Source organism: Hyperoodon ampullatus, assembly GCF_949752795.1.
Source record: "Hyperoodon ampullatus genome assembly, chromosome: 4".
NCBI classification, from domain to species: Eukaryota; Metazoa; Chordata; class Mammalia; order Artiodactyla; family Ziphiidae; genus Hyperoodon; species Hyperoodon ampullatus.
This window is the reverse complement of record NC_136917.1, coordinates 13,771,687-13,791,944: the sequence shown is the minus strand read 5'-3', so window position 1 is coordinate 13,791,944 and position 20,258 is coordinate 13,771,687. Positions and strand designations below refer to the sequence as shown.

Genomic DNA, 20,258 nt, shown 5'->3' with positions numbered 1-20,258 from the left:
GTCTTGCCTGGTTATGTAAGAGATTTCAAAGACCAAGTCTGGAAGTGGTATGCATCACTTCTGCACACACTCTGTTGGTCAGAATGAGGCACATGGCCCCCATGTAACTGCAGAGGAAGCTGGGAAATGTAGTTTTCCTGTGTGCCCAGGAAAAGAAACTGGATCTGTGATCATGGAGCCAGCCTCTACTACAACAGGGGACTTCAACTTGTTACCATGAGGATTATAGAGTTAATGTATGCAAAATACTCAGAATAGTACCCAGCACGTCAGGGACATCCATAATTCCAGGGAAATGGCGAGAGGAGTTTCTCTGAGTTTGCACTAATTACTGCTTGCTAAACAAGGCTGATATTCTAAAAGTTTCTGTCAAAACCAACAGCTGGCTGGAGAGTTTTGTGAGCCCCAGTGCCCAAGGAGGCCAGCCAAAGACGCAGATGCCACCACCAAGTCTGTGTGCCACATTCTCGTGCTTTGTTTAATTTGGTTCCCTGGGTGGGAGAAGTTTTATAAGCAGGTGTTCTGGCTAATTAGGTGATTAATACTCCTCAAATTAGAGAGTCATTTCCCCAGTGACAGTTCTTGTTTTGCTCTAATATGAGACAAATCTTCATTGTGTAGTTTGGAGAGGCACGTGATTGCATTCACCTGTCTGCCAGGCCTCTCAGGTCATCACTCTGGCTGACCCCGCATCTGGCTGAGTCGCCATGTAGATGGACCAGTTTAGGGAAACAAAAGCGCCCCAGATCATCTGGCCTCTTCTCAGACCAGGGCAAAGTTGATCTGGTGGTACATTAATGGTTCCCTTCTGGGGATTTCAATCTGTATCATCTCTCAAGGTCAGAGTCATTGTCTCTACACAGAGCCCTCCAACTTCCACGGCAAGGTGACCAAGCCACCTCCAAGGGCAAATCAGGCATCAAAGCTCTTTCTCTCAAATTTGCTCTCAGATCAATAGAAATCTGCCCCCAAACTCTCATATACCACATTCCCAAAGCCCTCTCCCTAAACCCATACACCATTCATTCTATTCCTGCCTCCTTGCCTTTGCTTCCCTCAATGCAAAGACCCTTTTCCCTCCCTTTGATTTCATCAAATCTATGCATCCTTCAAAAGCCAAATGATATTCCTCAGCCCTTCTAGTTCAGCTTGAAGTGATTTCTTCCACTGTAGAATTTTCATAGCAATTACTATATGACCCGCGTCAATTAGCATTTAATTATATGCCATGTCTTTTCTCTTCTTTCATGTGTCCTAATTTTGTCTTCCTAATTGGATTGTTGGCAGCTGTGGGCTGTGTTTTCTCCTGGGCATATATGAAAGTCCCAATAAATGGTTGTTTGATTGCTTCAGTTAAACTAGATGCCACTTACACTTCTGGAAAATGGTTCAAATCCATTCCATTGTAGCAGCTTGAGCCACACAGCTGAAAATATGACCACTCACTCATGTTCCTCACATGTTCCAGCTTTATAATCACAGAGGGACTTGATCTCTTTCTCCAGTTCCAGTTAGAAAAATCCTAGGGAAGACTCTGATTTGCTCATTTAAGTCATGTGCTGAACCCCTAAAAAAATCAGTCTGGAGGGAAATAAGATTATATAAGAACAAGAAAGTTCTGAACCACAATCACCACGGTTAGAGTAAAGAGGGACAGTTGTCCACTACAGGTGTACCTGGATTTTGGAAGGTTCTGTTTCTTTATCTTCTCCAAGACAGATTATTTTTAAATGAGATCTTCATTCATCAAATATTTATCTAGTCAGAGTGGATCCTGCTCCTTGGGGAGGCCCAATAGATTAACTGTCAGTAAACCTTTATTGTTCGTTCTTTCTCAGAGGAGAGAGAAAGAAGACTTTGCATTGAAAAACACGGTCTGATTGATGGTACCTTTCCCTTAAACCTGTTCTCCAGAAAGGACCTAAAATTCACACACATGCGTTGTTCTCTCTCCCAGGAGCATTTAATAGGGATCACAGTCTTAATCTCAAATTGGAGTTTTCATCGTCTCTCCCTCCCCCCGCTTTTCAACTACTCCTTAGAGATCTGCTTTACTGGCTCAGTGAGTGGTGTGTTAGTTGCAGGGTCCCTGGTTGGAAATGGATGACACAACTCAAAGGAGTAATTGAAGAAAGTTTAATAAGGGGACTATTTAGAAAGATGAGGCAAAGGTTAAGGAATCAACAAGGGATGGGGACTGCCAGGTTTAGCGTAACAGGAAGCTGTTCTTACTCCTACCCCCAAAGAGGCAAGGGGATGGGACTAGGAGTTGGAGGACGGGTCTAGAGGACATGAATTATGACCTTCAGTCGAGGAGGGCAGCCATTGCCAAACTGAAGCCCTGGTGGAGGAAGCCCTGGCCTCCCTCCTCCAGCTCTCAGATATCCTGCTAGTTCCCCACATGACCAGACCCAAGGAAGTGCAGGTGATACGGTCCGTTAAGGTCAGCCTCCTTGGGAATAGAACCGGGTGACAGTGGGCAGAGAGTGATCTGGGCAATCCATTAGAGAATGACCAGCATAAATGCTAAGTTTCAGTGGGGTAGGAGAAAACATATCATAATGAGAGAGAATGTATATAGTTAGCAAAAAACCCTCCCAGAAATTCTGAAAGAACGTAACCTCTTTCTCCCCCAAAGATCAAGCAATGTTGATCAAAGTAAGTAAAACTACAACAAGAGACTATCAAATATGCTAGCTGATTGGGAAGATCATTCATTCATGGATTTGTTCATTTATTCCTTCATCAAATGTCAAAGGTTTATTTGTACCTCTAGGCATCAAGCATGCAATAACGGATTAGCTGTCTCTGAATGTTGGAAAAATTTTATAATAAAATGTTGTAACAAATGGATTATATATGGTGACTGCCCTAGAGAATCTAATAGTCTGGCCCAGCAAGGTTTCCTAGAGAAATTGACAGCTAAACTGACTCTGGGGGAGCCAGATAGGAAAGAACAGGAAAGGATGTTGCAGGAGGGATGTTGAGTGGGTGTGGGAGAGTGGTGGGAGATGAGGTGGCAGTGACAGAAATCTATTTCAAAGTTCAAGATTGCACTGTCAGATCTGCATTTTAGAAAGGTCCCTTGATCGTTAGAGCAAAGGATGGATTGGTAGAGCAAAACAAAGGTAGAGAATTAATGTGGGGACCAGTGTGAACAACGGCCATGTATGAAAACAGGATCTGAACAATGGCAGGAGGAGCAAAGATGAAGAGGGGACATATCAGAAGATAATCATGGGGAAGAATGAACAGGACTCAGGAACTGAATGGCTGTGGTACGAGGCAGAGGGAAGATGGTTCGGTGCTGTTTTGCCTCCCCTTACTTTTCTTAGCTAATAGCTCCCCGATTTTCCTTTCAGAGCACCACTCCTACCTGCCCTGCTGAGTGTAGTTTGCAAAGAACCATCACCCATGGGTTCTTGTCTTTTCTGGCCAAGAGGGTGATCATGTGATGTAAGCAGGCCAAGCAGTCTTTTCCTCCTAGGTACCTGGAAATCTGAGGCTTGGCACCTAGTTCCTGCCTTGGTTCTTGTCTTTCTTGAAACCTCCCTCTTCATTTTTTTCCTTAACTTTTTATGCCACCCAAAAACCTGCTTAAAAAGTCATACATATATTTTTTTACTTCAATTAGTTAGTTATTGCTGCAAGCAGAAAACCTCAAGCGATTACAGCGGCCGTGTGAATGGTGGTGCGTTACACCGAGAGACAAAAAACAGGTAAAGTCTGAGGTGGCTTTTCCTGGGGGAATGGGTGGGTAGTTTGCTTCTGAGACGTCTATGGAAAAGTAAAGGGAACATTTTTCTTTAATTTGGAAAAAAATCCAAAAATCCCAGGAGACTTGTGTAGAACTCTGAAACTCATACCACAGAGTATAAAAGCCATCTCTGGAACGTAGACATAAAAAGTCCTACCCAACAGCCTGACCTCATAAGGACTTAGACTTCTCTAGGGAGAGTAATTCTTCCATGGGGAGGCTGACACATTCTGCAGATTCCTTGGAATCAGTGAAGGGCGGGCAGTGGATGGAGCTCCATTCTAAGCGTGGGGGGCCCTGGGTTCTGGCTCTGGCTCTCTCATTGATCAGCTGGGTGACTTTGCACCAGTGCCCTCCCCTCTCTGAGACTTAGTTTCCATGTTATTAAATACAAGCATTGAATTTTATTGGGGGTTCTCCAAAAATTCCAAAAGAGTATTAAGTTTACACGTAAAAGGGCCGGCGATACTGGGAAATTGAATTAAACAAACTTTAAGCCACTTTCTTTATTTTAGGACTCTTAAATACACTTATCTGTGATGCAGTCACCAAGAGAGGTGAAAGCGAACAGCATTTCTTACTCTATTTTTGCCCGAGGAAGCTTCCCCACCCCATGAAGAAACATGTGGAACTAGTCATCATCAGAAGACACTTGCAGAGATGCTGGATTAGGTGATGTCTAAGGTTGTTCCAGCCCAAACACTCCATGATTCTGGGCTTCCAGTGTCCTGTGCACCTCCTGTTTCTTCCATTTGCTCCTTCCTTGGGTTGACTGACTCTGGGCTCTGTTCTAAGGTGGCTCTCCCAGGGAAAAGCAAACTTGAATGCCTGTGAAGTCACTTAAAGATCTAGTCAGGTTCATGAATCCCCCTCCCAGCAGCTTAAATGGAAAACAACCCACATCACCCCAACACACACACACACACATATACACACATATACTGTGCTTATAGCCCAGACCCAGGCCCAGCCTGAAGGGATTGCAAAACATGCTCTAGTGTGCATTTGGGAAAACAAAGAAAACCCTACTCTTTTCTGCCCCAGACAGTCTGAGACGCTTGTGTGCCCTTGGGCCTTTGCCCAGTTCTCTCATCTGCCTCAGTCCTGGTACTAAATTGGTTCAAGGTTTGGAGGAAAGCTTCAGAGGCATGGATGTTTAGAGTTCTTAAATGCTGAAGTCACCCCTAGACCCTCTATGACCACCAGAGGGCGATGACAACAGCATCTGTACTGAAAGCTGCTCCCAAGAATAACAGCAGTAAATTGCACCTAATGTGTTTATGAATAATGGAGGGGCTGAAGTGTGTGCGTGTGTGTGTGTACGTGCAGTTGGGTGCCTGCAGCTAAAACTTTGAAAATCTGCTAAGTACAATAAAATAAAATCTGCACCTCTACTATATATTCACAGGATGTGGTCCAAGCAGTTCAAAGTTCCCTTGAAGGAAAATGAAGTAGAAGGAATCAGAATAGCATTTATGTGAAAGAAAAGGGAAGAACTCTCCGGAGCGGAGTTGTTGTCGACGACACGGGGTGTGTGAGTGTGTGTGTGAGCGTGCATGTGCACATGTGTTATATGTGATCGAGTGTGAATGTGTATAAGAGTGAGTGTGTAAGCATGTTTGTGTACAAGTGGGTATGTGTGATGGTGTGTGTGTGTGTGTGTACAGGGCTCATTCAGATTTTTCCAGTGTGAGCAGACCTCAAGGAAGTCTGGGCAGTACTTCCTCCAGTTCCTGCCCTCTCCCTCCAAACAAACAAACAGAATCATTCCTACAAGTATTTATGGAGCCTCTAACACATGCCCCTCCCCACAGCATCTGGAAAAGCTCAGACCTGGCCAATTTTGAGCGGCCACTGGAAGAGGAAGGCATTGGGGGCAGAAGGGATGCCTTGCATGCAAATGACTCTTTTGAAAAAAACACTTTCTCTTCTTTGATGCTCCGAACAGCCCAGTGAGGTGGGCCCAGAGAGGGCTGTGGCCTCCTTGTTTTGAGGAAATCAAAGCCCAGTGGTGACACGATTGACCCAGAGTCACCTCGTCAGGAGGCAGAAGCTCAAGGACTAGGAACACGGCATTGTCAATCCAGGGGTCCAAGGCCCTGCCATCCCTACTTTTAGAGCACAGCAGGCATTGGGGTTGGGCAAAGAAGGACAGGCCTTCGGGTAGGGTTTACCAGCAGCGACCTGAACCACTCAGATGACTATTTTCTGTGACATTTGTGACCGCGGAGTGCAGTAATGTCAATAGAGTAGGTCCTTCGGGAAGAAGTGGATCTTGGCCAAGATGAGGTAGGATCTTTGTAGATGAGGTAGCTTGATGGGCTTTGATGGGCTGTGAAGTGAAACATGGGTGAATGAGAGGGCCGAGGTTTGGGGTCCCTCGTGGCTGTGACCAGACAAGTCACTTCACTTCTCTGAACTTTGAGTTTTTATCTATAAGGTCGGGGTACTCAAATGCCCCCTTGCGGGACGGTGTTGGCACAGAAGGAAAGAATATTGAGTAGCATGCTCAGCTCAGGGCCACCAGCCCGATCAGTCCTCGGCTCCCCAGAGTGAGTAAGCCTCAATTCTGGGGCCCTGCTGGCCGAGCTCCCTCCTCCGCTGCCTCCTCCCTTCGAGCTCTCGGTTGCTCCAGCAAAGTTCCCAACTTAGTCGACATGACGCGCGGCGCAGCCAATGGGAGGCGGAGCTGGCGTTTTTGGGGGGCGGGAGGGGTGGGCCCCACGTCTCCGGTGTCTGCCCGACTCAGTGAATGGAGAGAGCGAGCGCCGGCCAGCTCACCCGGTCGCCCTGTGCCTCAGCCGCCGCCGCCGCTGCCGCGCTCCCGAGCCCAGCCCCAAGCCGAACCTCCCGGGGCGCCGTGCCTCACTGCGCTCGCCCCAGGTCCCCAACCCGGCCCGCGCCCCGGGCCTCGGGCCAGCGGGGCCAGGGGGCGCTCGGCACCTGGGCACTCCGAGCGATGCGCAGCGGGGCAGCGCCGGCCCCGCCGATGGAGCTGCTGCTGCCGCCGCCGCCGCCCGGCGCGCCCCGCTCCGCCCGCGCCCCGTGCGCCTGAGCGCCGAGCTCGCTCCTCCTCCGCGCCAACTCAGCCGCCCGCTCCCGAGGCCGCCCGTGCTCCCAGCGCACCTCCGTGGTCTCCACGCGTCTTGCCCCGCCGAGGCAACCTCCTCCGGGCGCGGGCCCCTGCACACTATGGCCCCCGGGCGGACGGAGGAAGGCGCCGCGGTGCGCGCCCGCCTGGTGCTGGCCTTCGCGCTGGCGAGTGTTCTGAGCGGCCCCCCCGCTGCTGCCTGCCCCACCAAGTGTACCTGCTCCGCCGCCAGCGTGGACTGCCACGGGCTGGGCCTCCGGGCGGTTCCCCGGGGCATCCCCCGCAACGCCGAGCGCCTGTGAGTACCCCCGCCCCGCCCTGCCTCACCCGGGCCACCCACCTGGGTCCCACAGAGGGGCCCCCCGGCGCCAGCTCCTCTTCCTTCTCCTTGGCCGCGCTAGTTGCAGTCTCTGCTTTCACCCTCTTCTGCATCGGATCCTTCACTCTTTGAGTTGGGGGTCTGTGGCTTTGGGCAGGTCTGGGGAGAGAGGTCTCGAGGACCCCTGTGATGAGCAAAGAGCAGTGTCTCTCCAGGGGTGAGGGTGCCAGACGCAGGGCCAGCTGACAGCTTCCAAGGAGAATGCTGGCAGGAGGCGAGGAGAGATGACACTGCAGTCAGGGAGGTCTTAGGGTGAGGGTAAGGGGTCCGCGCTCATTAAAGAGGGGGTGAAGGAGAAAGCTGAAGGGTGATGGGGCGTCAGGGCACGGAGACAGGAGAGAGGGCCTGAGAGACTGTGACCGGCTTGGAGATCAGAATGGGCCAGCCGCTCTCTGGCTGCCCTTGCGAGGAAAGTTGAGAGTGTGTCTGAAGGTCTGACTTCTGAGGAACCGAACCAATTCAGAGTGGGTGCTTGCAAAACCCGCCCTGCCTGGAGCGCGGCCTCGGAGATGCCAAGTTGCAGCCCCGGTGAATTTTTTATGGCTCGGTTATAAATGCCTCCCCAAACGGGCCGGAGAATGGAAATGCTGACAGCCCTTTAAATGAGACCCAGCGCTATAATCTTACAAACCGCACTCAGCCTCGGATCCTGGGCTTGGCAGCAAGAGGAGAGGCGCTTGGAGAGTGGGGTGGATTGACCCTCGTTTTAACCCCAATTGTGCAACCAAATATTTACTTTTCATATGTCAACGTTTTGGAAACATTTATCATTTTGATCCTCGGACCAATTTCAAAACTTGGACTCTGGGGTGGGCTCTTCCTAGCCTGCAGTTGGGGAGTGGGGAAGGAGGGAGAAATGGTAGAGGGGGTTGGAACTGGACTGGGAACACAGCCCAGAAGTGGGTGAGGGTTTGCTCTAGCTGGTAGATTTCTGCATGCCTTGCTCTCCCGCTGCCCCCTTCTGCACATGTCTTAGAGTAGGTGCCTGGGTTTTCAAGATTCTGCCTTCTTGACTTTAGTCTGGAGGAGAGTGGGCCAGAGACTAAGATGTATTGTCCTAGAGTGTGTTATTCCTGTTAATCACCTCCTGTCACTCCGCTTCTCTTCTGCTTACTTTTTATGTGTCCCTGAGCGGAGACTCAGTAGAACTGCCTTCCTTTTTCCTGGAGCTTTCCTTTGGCTCAAGACATTTTTTTCAAGTGCAGTGATTATTCTGTGGGGTTGAACCAAACAATTCTTGAGGGTTAGAGCTGAACCTTCATGAATATGTGTAGAAAACGAGGCTCGGAAATGTGAAATGACTTGCCTAAGGTCACACAGCAAGGTGATGGCAATAAAAGGGCAGAATCCAGGTTCCTACAGCCTAACTCAGTCTTTATATTCTACAATGCCAGTGAAAAACTTGTTTTAGTGGTATTTTTGGAAACCTGTAACTTATAAGCTAAATTCCTCTCTCTCCTCAACACCAGGGCCAGCCACATGAGTTAGTGAAATAATAACTGTAGCTAATGTTTAATGAATGCTTTCTGTGCCTCAGTTTGTTTACATGTGTTATCTTATTGAATCTCTACGATGATCATTAGTTACAAAGGTAATGCTTATTATTCCACTTTACAGTTAAGCCTTTTTGTCATTTGTTCAAGGTCATGTAGTAGCTAGTTAAGTGTTTGAACTCGAGCACGTCTGGCTCCTAAGTCCATACCCCCTACCACACTGCTGGACATCCTTGGAACAAGGTTCAGCTTGGGCCAAGAGCTATAAGTAGACGGTCCTGGGAGGGTTCTCTGTGGGCTGGGGTCTTAAAATAGGCAGCAGTTGTTGCTGCTTCAGGTACACCCTGCAAACATTTGACTTGCCTTGACATTAGCTCTCCTTTTGGGGTCTTGAGTCTACTTCTCTTTGATATTCAAAATCATGTTGCATGTTTGAGACACCAAGGAGAGTGGACCCCTCTCCTTCTAGCATGTAGGAGGTCTTCAAAAGCTGCAGGCACAGCATTGCAGCCAGCATGCCACCGTGCTACCTCTCCCAGGAGACCCAGGCAGCTGGGGGCTGCCCATCTGCTCTATAATTGAAGAGATTGGGTAGAGACTGGAGTCCTGGGCGTTCCCATGGGTCCCCTGCTGCCATGGCCACCGGCAGGCATTGGCGAAGTAGGAGGTGCTTTGGAATATCTGAGTCTCCTCTGCCTTTGTTCTGGTCACTGATGTCTTTTTGGTTGGGGTGCATTGGGGTGATGCGTCTGGCTTCTCATTCTAGTCTCTTCCCTCCCCAGGAGAGGGGGCAGCCTTTACAAGCAGGCTGAGTCAGGGTTACTGCAGGGATTAGGTGCAGCTTCCCAAGAGTCCCAATACTCCTTCATCACCCCACACCCTGTCTCAGTCAACTCACCTGTAACGTTACAATTTTGCAAACTCTGGTGGGGCCGTGGCATTTCTGAACTATGCTAAGGATTTCTTTAGGGAGGAATTTTTCATTCATTCCTCCCTTCGTTCATTCAACAAACATGACTTGAGCGTCCACTGCATTCCAGTAACTGTATATAAAATCATGGCATATACAGAAGAAAACCAGCAATCCAACTTAAAGAATGTAAGCAAACGACGGAAGAAGGAACTTTCCTTTAGTGAGCCTTTAAACTTCTCAGGGCTCATTTTTTTCATGTGGCTAAGTGTTGTCAGCACTGCCGTCAGATGCTCGGGACCTTCCTAAGATCCATTTTCTGATCTCAAATGTTTATGTTGTGTTTTATAACAAAGAGGAAACATTTTCTCCCTTCTCTGTTCCTGCTGTTCTGTCTCCCAAAGAGGCTTTTATGAAGAGGTGTGTGTGGGGGGGTGGGGGGAGGGTTTGTTGCTCTGGTAGTGTTGACTTCTGAGGCCTTGTCCAGCCATGGCACGCCATTAAAGCAGACGTCTATGAAGATAATGTGGTCACCATTTGGACTTTGCTTCAGGCCTGGAATGGGGCCTGTTAAATTGTTCATCATTAAGCTGGTATCAGAGCTAGGCGTCTGTGTTCTAGCATATTCTCCATAATGTCAGCACATCACACAGAGAAACTCTCTGTTGTTTATAAACTACCGACATTTTTTTTTCCCTCAATGGGGAGGTGACACCCACAAGAAAGCTAAATAAACGCAGAGGAGAATTCAGTGTAATTTATTATCCATGGAGCAAAGATAGAGGACAAGGGGAGAGGAAGTGAATGGTGGTGCCTGAAACAAAACATTTACCATGGAGCACAGAGTAAACAGATGTTGCGTTTACCCTTCTGAGTACAAAAGGAGCCCACAGATGTAATTCTTCTCCAACCACAATCTCGGCCTGGAAAAAGAGGAGACATGAAAATGAACTCTCACGCAGGGCCCCTTTGCCTCGTCCTGCCTAAAGGCAGGCAGAGGCCTACTTCTCACCCGCAGCGAGGTGGTGGCCTGAACAGTGGAGTGGGGCAAGAGTGGACATCTTTGGTTTTTCACTTGGCTCTGGAACATGCTGGAGACTGCTGTATTTAAATAAACATTTCCTGTTTGCGAAGGAATACGGGCTAAAGGCTGAAACGTGAGAATGTGGTAACTTAATTTTCTCCATCACTCCAGATGACGGCAAGCTTCGCCGGTGGTTGGGTCCAATAAAAACCAACACCGTGTCATAGGCTTTCCCTTACTTGACCACAGAGGTCCTGAGGTCAAGTGGGAGACCTTCCAAGATGCTCAACAGCCAAGCCCTGCATCCTGGTACTCCCAGCCCTTGGGGCTAGCTCAGAGGACCGGGGGCAAGCTGGTGGATCATGGGGCCTCTCTTGACCAACCATGAGGACGTGGCCTTTCCGGGAAGCAGTGTCCTCCTGCCGAGCCTACTGGCCTGGACGTGAGCAGCTGAACATATCTGCCTCCAGTGTGCTGTGCAACACTGAACAGATTGCTTTACCTCTCTGGGCCTCATTTTCCTAAAAGTAGAATTCTAGTATAGTCTGTGGTTTTTTTGTGTATAGTCTGTAGTTCACTGGTGAACTGTCAGGGGCCTCTTCCCCATAGCATAGAACAGCACCTGGCACATAGTACGTTTTCAACAAGTATGTGTTGAACTAAATTAATGATGAATCTCAAAAGTACAAGTAGTTCTTACAAGTGAAAGCTGGGCAGTTATAGATCTGCATTTTTTATGTATGGCTAAGGGCCACTTATTAGTAACCTATTATATGAGTTATTAAGCATTTCTAAAATGTGTCTTTCATGAACTAAAATTACTGCCTTACTAGAGTTACCAAGGACTCATAATGAGTGATCCACTCTGGAGTCTGGTTGCCCGACGTTGCTTAGCAACCTTACAAAACTCCTACTGTGCACATGCCCATGAAAAGAGCTAGAAATCCTGAACACTTAAACCGTAGGACTTTCTAATCAGGAGCTCATCAGCATTATCCTGCACTCTCTGTGATTTTTGATTGCTGCTCTGCTTGTTTTAATCGATGTATTTGTAGGTTCACTATTAAGTTTTGCTTTTGCCATGAGCTGGGCCATGTTTATTTTGGCATTTTTGCCACTTTGATTGTTATTTTGTTTCTCCCCAGTTCTGTTTGTTGTCACTCAGTGCTTTCTCCCCTGGAGAGTGAGAACAGTGGGTCCGAGAGCTGTGGGATCTTTTGCACTGAGTGGGTCGTGCAAGAAGGTTTCAGAGCCCCGTGCCTTCCGGTTCAGGCCTGGGCTCTGGAGATAAGACAGCTCTGGTTTAAATTCTGGCTCTGTTACATCTTTGCTGTTGCACCTGGGGCGGGTCACTCCACTCCTCTGGGCTTCGGTCTGTTTAATCCCTTTGTACCGTATTTGCATGCCTGTAATAGGGGGATGATAATCGCCGGGGCCCTGCGGAAATGCTGTGAACGTGGCCTGAGGCAATCCGTGTAATGCACTCAGCACAATGCCCAGTATGTTGCTTTTCCACCTACCATTCCTTACTTGTAAAGGGCGAAGAGTAAATGGTCCTCTGGGGGGCAATTACATGAAATAATGCACAGGAAGTGCTTAACACAGTACCTGGCACATAGGCCTCCACAAACTCTTAATGATAGTGACCACAGCTGTTACTTCCATTTCTTCATCTCGGGCCCCATCCAGCTGGAAGTTTGGAGATGCCCACTTGAAGTGTGCCTGTCGAGGCAAGTTCCTCGCCTGCACATAGGCTCTGCCCAGTCTCCCTGTGCCTGGTTCCCTCCCTCTCCCCCCCAGCTAAGCCCAGGTTGGCCTCTGTTCCATAAAACGGGGATTACGGTTGAAGTGGTTTATATCTTTTCCATGGGCATGCTGCTTTGTGGTATATTTAAATAAGGAATGCATTTTATTTATTTATTTTGGGGGGTCAGATTTTCATGGGGAATTTTTGGCCCTGACTTTTTTTTTTCAATGCTCATTCCTTCCGCCTTTCCCTAAATACCTCCTTTTACTGACTTCCCGTGTCTGCCTCTGTTACTGCTTTTACTTGAAACAGCTGTATTTACTAGCATGCTCCACCCTCATTATGTAAGGTGGTCTTAACCCTTTTTAGAACTGCTGGAAAAACAAAAAAACAAAAACAAAAAAATAACAAGGTATGGTTTTTCCTGAGAGGCTTTCTGAACCACCACTCATTCTGGATACAGTAGATCAGAGGGGGCCCTGCTGTGGTTTCTGGTGCTCCGTTTTCAAGGCTCTCCATTGTTCGTGATTCTCCAGCCTTACATTTAAATCCATCTTACTCAGGTGGGAAGAACTCATAATAGGAATCCTCTGCTTGGAGACCTAGATTGTTATTTTGTAACAACTGCTAGTGCTGGTCTGCCAAAGGCTCTGCTTTCCTTCCCACTCTCTGTGGTCTTTGTTGGTCTGTTGCTAGCACCATGTTTGATACAGCTGTTCCCTGGGAAACATTGTCAGGAGTGTGTGATTAAAATCCTCAACTTACCATTTAACTAGCTGGGTGACCTCAGTTTCCTCATTTATCAAATGGGAATAATAATAATAATATCCCTTCATAGGATGCTATGAGTATTGAATATATAGAACTACCTGAGTCATAGTGCATCCTCCATAAATATTCCTATCATTTTGATTACCATAATTCTTGCAGACTGTAGTCTTCCTTCCATAGCATGCTCAAGATAAAACCTGATTTTGAAAAATATGGATTTTCAAGGTTGAAGGGGGTCCTCTTGTCCAAGTTCCAACCATGTACAGGTTGATCTTCCACCAGCACGATTTTGGAGAAAGTGGTCATTCTCCTTGGTTTGATTACATTTAGTGGTGAGGCACTCAGTTCTTCTTAGGGCAATTTATTCTATTTTTAAAAGCAGTTCTAAGAAGAAATTTTTCTTTGTTTGGGGGTTGAACTTATCTCCCATTACTTGTTATTACATAGAGCAAGCAGAATCCTTTTCCCAAATGATAGGATTTCAAACGTCTTATTGCTCTTGCATTTCTCACCAGCCACTTACCCAAGTCTTCTCTTTTCTCCATAAACTTTTATAATCACCTCAACTATTCTGTGCGTGTTAGACTTTGAGACAGGCACTCTCCCCATTCCTAGTTATGTTCCTCTAAATAGATTCCAATTCTCTTTGCCTTTTGTTAGTTTGGATGAGACCTTCCACTCTCTTGTTATCTTACCTTCTATCAGTGCATGCTAAAGGGACCTCTTCACTTTGGACAGCCACCGCCCCTGCATTGGCTCATTTTGACCCAGCTGTTCACTGCATCCCCAGTGTCTCCCCAACCCTCTCTGCTGTTGATCCTATTTGCTCCCCAATCCCAGATTTGTGCACTTGACCTTTTGGCGTCTAAGTGCAATACTTTGCATTTATCCTAATTAAATTTTGGCAAATACTTTCATTTCATCAGCTTTTCAGGAACATTTCTATTTTGATTTTCCCTTCTGGCATAATAACCTCTCCTCTCCTCATTTCCTCTGCAGTTTTAGTGAGCTTGCCCTACAGATCTTTATCCAGGTTGTCAGTATAATCAACAAGAGTTCTCTCTGCTTTTTTCCAAGTCTTTCTGTGGTCTGGGGTGTGGATTACATAAATACATTGTCCTGTTCTTTCCTGCTGGGGTAGATAAAAATGTTGATGTCTTATTAGCCTCTAGCATCTTCTTTCCCTGGGGTTCTGTTCATATTTTCTCTGGAATGATTTCCTATTAATGTTTAATTCCCCTGTTTGTTGAATTTTCTCTAAACTCTTGGTTTCTTGTAGGCTTTTCCTTCATGACTTTTGCTTCATCCTTGTTCTGTCAGGCTGGTGCCAGAAGCCCCATCAGCATGGGATGTGGGGTGTGTGTGTGTGTGTGTGTGTGTGTGTGTGTTGATGTGTATATGTGTGTTATTCTCTCCTGTAAAATATTTTAGCCTGAAAAATTGGGCCCTCCTTTCAGCAGCATGGCTCAGCTGAGAAGCCTGAGTTTCTCCAAGTGATTTCCTTTACCATGTGAGGCGCCCCCTGGCACAGGGCTCGTTTGCTTGAGTAGTGCTTGGAATGAATGTGATGGAGGATGAAGCAGAGAGGCCTGAGGCACTCCCGACATCATTGTAAATAATAACAACAACCACCACCACCACCATGACAGCTCCCATTTATGGAGCCCTTCTTTGCGCCTGGTGCTTTTCTCACCCTTTGTATGCATGGACTCAATCTTCGGACAATCGTGTGAGACAGGAACTCGTTGTGTCCCCATTTTACAGATAAGGAAACAAAGTCAGAGAGGTGAAGTAACTTCCTCAGGTGGGAGAAGTGGAGCCAGGGTTTATCCAGGCAGTCTGGTCTCTGGTCTGCACGCCAACCACTGGTCATGTCATTCCTCCCCCAGGTTAAGTCAGCCGCCCTTACCTATCTTCTAAACCCAATTCTCAAAGAACAACGAGAAGAAAAAAAAAAAAACAACAATGATATCCAGTCGAATCAGGGAGAACCTGTTTGATGTAAGGCATCCCGAGAGGGGTGCCGAGGCTATGTTCTGGCAAAGGAGCCATCCTGTCCAGCTTGGGGAAGTAGGTGACATTCGAATTGGAGCTTGAGGGTGAATAGGGTTCCCATGGGTAGAAGTGGGAACATGGTTTAGATTCGCAGAAGTTCACGGTTGCATGGAACCTAAGAGGGCCTGAGCCCCATTTAAAATGACAGGAGCTGCGCTTAAGGCAGTTTTATCTAACAGGGGAGTTTAGGGCTGAATCCAGTCTTAGGAAGAATATCACCATAGTTATGTGGCTAATTATTATGATTTTTTATTTTGGATTTGAGGGGATAAATTCTCCATGTACAGTTCTGATGAGCCTTCTTGACCAATTATATTCCCCCACGAGTATCTACCTAGCTTTTGCCAGGGATCGCCTTCCTTTTCAGTTAGTTGTACTACTTGCCTTCTTTCAGCCATGATCTCCAGGCTCCTGCCACCCTGAGATCAGGTCCTGCTGGTGTAGGATGCATATAAGATGCATCCTGGCTGGGCTAAATGTGACTTCACTTTTCACGGTCTTATCACTACTTGTGTGGGCTCATACTTCTCTTCTCTTGTCCGAAATGCCAGTCCGAGTTCCTGACCCCTGATTCATTCTGCACTTTGGCAGCAGTATGCATTGTCATTCCTGAAAGTCTGCCAGCACATTTAACCACCCACCTTGACTCCCTCTTGAGTTTTTCAGCCTCCCTAGTTACTGTCTGCTACCTAGCATACCCACTCTTTGCTCCCCTGCCCTCAATTAGTGTATACCCTGGCTCGGGTCTGTCTGCATAGTGTGTCCGTGGTCCTCTTCTAATCTGAGGTTTATGGGCTTGACCATGGACTTGTGCATCTTGTGTATCTCTCCTGGAGCCTGAGCGGCTCCTGGCCCCTGCCTTGACCCTTCCAGACTGGCTTCTTGCCCAATCCTGCCCTCTATGTAGCTCTCCATTGCCTAGTACTGAATTTGGACTTTGACCATCTAAGCTTCAATTCCTGAGATTGGATTTTCGTAGGATCTTTGTGGTCTGGACCTTCATTGGAGACTGGAGACTCCCAATCCATGGCTGTGTCTGGAAAACAACTTCAGACTTCATCTTCATGGCCATCTGAAGCCTTTTATGATGCCCAGCGTGGTGTGTAGAGGTCCTCTGGGGCTGGACTCTGTGAATGATGAATTACATACAACATGCTCTTAAACTCCCTGCAGCCCAAGCAGAGAATAGAGCAGATTCTTCTGTGATTGAAAAGCTCAACAATGATGATTTCATTGGAGAGCTGTCCTGCTCAGAAATGTGTTACAAAAGTTTCTGGACCATCTAGCACTTTCCTGATATTCTTTTTCTCCTCTGCATCTCTTCCAAGCTCTAGAACATAGGTACAAAGTGTTTTATACATTGGGTTTCGAAGGGGTCTGAATGGGAAACCAGTGGAGAGTATGGTGTGATATAACCTTTAATGAGGAAAAAGACCTAGGTGGAATCCTGGTTTCCACCCTTTTTTTTTTTTTTTTTTTTTTTTTGCGGTACGCGGGCCTCTCACTGTTGTGGCCTCTCCCGTTGCGGAGCACAGGCTCCGGACGCGCAGGCTCAGCGGCCATGGCTCACGGGCCCAGCCACTCCGTGGCATGTGGGATCTTCCCGGACCGGGGCACGAACCCGTGTCCCCTGCATCGGCAGGTGGACTCCCAACCACTGCGCCACCAGGGAAGCCCTCCACCCTTTTTTTTTAACTGCAGAAATTTATAGGAGTATCTTTCTGAGTCTTAATCATCTCATCTGTAACCTTTAGAATGGTGGGAATAACACTTCTCTCACAGATCTGATGCAAGGTTTAACTGAGATCAGATGTCTGCAAATGTCTCCTAAATCTAGTGCCGTGGGAATACCTTACTGATTCCACCCACAATATCTAAATCCTGCCTCTGAAAGATAACCAGGGTTCATCTTAGAATCTTATATTTACAGGTGAGGAAACTCAGCAGACTCAAAGGCCTTGCTCAGCGTCACCCATGTTTTTGAACTGGGGTTTTCCTTTTCATTTATCAAGTTGCATCTTTTACAAATGCACACATAGCCTCACACCAGTGTCGGCAATCCAAATGGGTGGAGTTGAGAGGACTTTTTGCCTTAGTAATTAATAAGTGGCAGTTTCCAAGAACGTAGAACCAGAGGCTTCCCTGGTGGCGCAGTGGTTAAGAATCTGCCTGCTAGTGCAGGGGACACGGGTTCGAGCCCTGGTCCGGGAAGATCCCACGTGCCGCAGAGCAACTAAGCTCGCGAGCCACAACTACTGAGCCCACGTGCCACACTACTGAAGCCCGCACGCATAGAGCCCGTGCTCCGCAACAAGAGAAGCCACCGCAGTGAGAAGCCCACACACCACAATGAAGAGTAGCCCCCGCTAGCTGCAACTAGAGAAAGCCCGCACGCAGCAACGAAGACCCAACGCAGCCAAAAATAAAATAAATAAAATAAATTTATTAAAAAATAAAAAGAAAGTAGAACCAAATAAGGGGCTCTGTGAAGGATGCAGTCATTTAAAGGAGCTATTTGTTGAGTGCCTACAATGAGGACTAAGGCAAGTGAAATGTTCTCATCACTGGAACAGCTCAAAATAATGTGGAAATCCATCTGGGCTATCCTTTCCCACCAAGTGACTGACAAGGCGAAGGCCACCACGCTAGGTTCAGAGAGGACATTTATGGGGTGTTGGGGGAAATGAAGGATGGGACACCAAGCCCTCAGGAACCACTGATGAAAGCAAGCCCCACTCATCCCTTTTAGTGGGTATAAATATGTAGAAAAACTCACACATCATAAAAAAAAAAAACCAGCACAAGTAGAATAAAAAAAAACTCATGGGGAAAATATTAATCTGAGAACAATTGTATCCGAGAAAGAATTCCAGTATGCCTCCGCAGCTAGCTGGCAAACAGCACAAGTTCTGCATTTTATTAGAGTCCTAACTCTGCGTAGAACACTGACCTTATTTGAGAAGCATTTCATAAACACTGACGCACAGCGCAGCAGTATTTGAGGCAATGAAGAGATACAGGGCCTCCTTTGGGAGGCCAGCTGCCCCTCCTGGGCTATTCCAGCTGTAACCAGACCACTGGGCATTGTTTCCCTGTGGTGCGCATTCACTCATTCTTCTCTCTTAGGTTTAACAAAGCAGGTGGGAGATTTCCCAGGGGAAAATGAGGGAGCGGGGGCTTTGGACGGAAATTGGCTCTTTGGGCAGGTTTGCCTAGGCGTGGGGAAGGTGATAGGGAAGACTCAGCTTTGAGGGGAAGGGTCTGAGAACTTTCATTTGGCCCAGTTTCTTTTTGGAGATCTCGTCTTGTGCCTGGAGATGTGTGCTGTGCATGTGTGTAGGAGGGTGGCTCCTGGGTGGCCTCCACCTGATTCTCCGGAAGGGAGGACCTGGGGCTTGCAGTAGCCCTAAGAAATGCACGCACTACATCTCCTCCTGCTAAAAGTTGGCACTTTTCTTTCCATCTGCTGCCAGCTTACAAGTTCTGAATTTCTGCCATGGAACTCGCTTCTGTCCCTCCCTCTTTCATTTCCTTCCCTAGCTGAGAAGGTTTCAGGCTTTTGAAGTATCTCTGGAGATCATCTGGTCTACCCACTCCCCACTGCTCTCAGCCCACCTGGACAGAGACATGTCTTAGAGCTGTGATCGGTGGGGACCTCAGCTTTGTGGCGTGAGCTGCCCTCATGAGAAGTTTGTCCTGCTTTCATTTCATCCTTGATCACAGCATTTGGGCCTCGATAGCAATCACTCAGCCGTAGGAGGCCTCTGCCAATCAGGGAAACTAGGGAGACAGAAGAGGGACCAAATCTAGTACAAACAATAAGGCATAATGTGGAACCAAGGGAGAGGCACCAAATGGGTGACTTGGGGTTTCAGAGCCTATCCTGAGGGCTCCAAGCACCAAAGTAGCTTGATTACGGTCTAGAAAGGGAAAATCCCAGATCAAAAAGACAGCTGGGAAACAGGACTAGAGCAGAAATCCAAAATGGGAAGGCCAGTCACTTCATGAGAGTTTTTAACGACTCTAGTGCCCCCCCGCTAATTACTTCATACCACAAGATGGTAACCAATCTGCTCTGTTTACTCTGTTTAGGCGTACCTTTTAATACTTTCTGAAACATTTCCCATAAGCTTCTTCCTGCCATGTGCCCTCTTCATGTGTTCTAGAAATTTTGCAAAGACCTAAATCTCCTCTGGGTTCTTTCCCGACTGGAGCTGCATGCTGATTCGAGCCATATTCAGCCAGGAAGCTCTCTTTCCGTCTTTAAAACAAGAAACATCTCCTTCTGAGAAGACTTCACTACAGTTTTCTTTGTGTTGCTAACGAACAAAGAGGCCCCATTGCAAAACAGCATTTCATGAGCAGAGTGGGGCTGAGGGCACCACTTGCCAAATGTGACTGTGTGTAGTTGTGTGGGCGTGTGGCGGGGAAAACGGCTTTGTCAAGAGGAGGGCCGAGGGAGGCAGCTCTGGGGAATTTTTAGCAACTGCAGCATGGTGTAGTAGAAAGAATGTTTGCCTGGGAATTTGGAGACCTGGCTGTACCTCTGACATACCGTGTGACCTTGGACAAGTCACTTGACCTCTCTGGGCCTCAGTTTCCTCATCTTATAAGGGGATGAAGGGAGTAGACTGGACGATCTCCAAGAATCATATTAGCCCTATGCATCTTTACTTCTAGGGGCTGGGGTTTGAGGTTTAGACTGGAGCCAATATCCAACCAACCCAAGGGACTTTCTAGAGGCAGTAGAGAGGCCAGGACAGCTGCTTCAGGGAGTGGCTGGTCCTTGATTAAGGCTCAAATAATTAGCTCAGTTCCACAGTAAGCCTTCTGAAATTAAGAAAGAAAAAGATGTTTAGTTTCAAAAATAGCATGTTTCTTAAGACTGATTGGATTTGGGCTTTGTAGACTTTCTGCAAAGACAGAATTTCCCTTCCTCTATAGCAGAGCAGTTTACAGTATTGATGCTGGAATTAGTGTGATCTGGGCTTGAATGCCGTCACTAGCTAAGCAATCCTGGGCATGTTCTTT

The 20,258-nt window shown here is 47.5% G+C and overlaps 1 protein-coding gene across 2 annotated transcripts in view; it reads left to right on the top strand.

The window, feature by feature from the left end:
• Nucleotides 1-6,949: 6,949 nt before the first annotated feature.
• SLIT3 (slit guidance ligand 3) overlaps nucleotides 6,950-20,258 on the top strand; it is a gene marked incomplete at its 5' end in the record, with an annotated part of 578,559 nt that continues 565,250 nt past the window's right edge. For both annotated transcript variants that reach the window (XM_079702652.1, XM_079702651.1), the window contains one exon: nucleotides 6,950-7,146. In XM_079702652.1, the coding sequence (XP_079558778.1) occupies nucleotides 6,950-7,146 (197 nt within the window). The remainder of the gene's footprint in view (nucleotides 7,147-20,258) is intronic.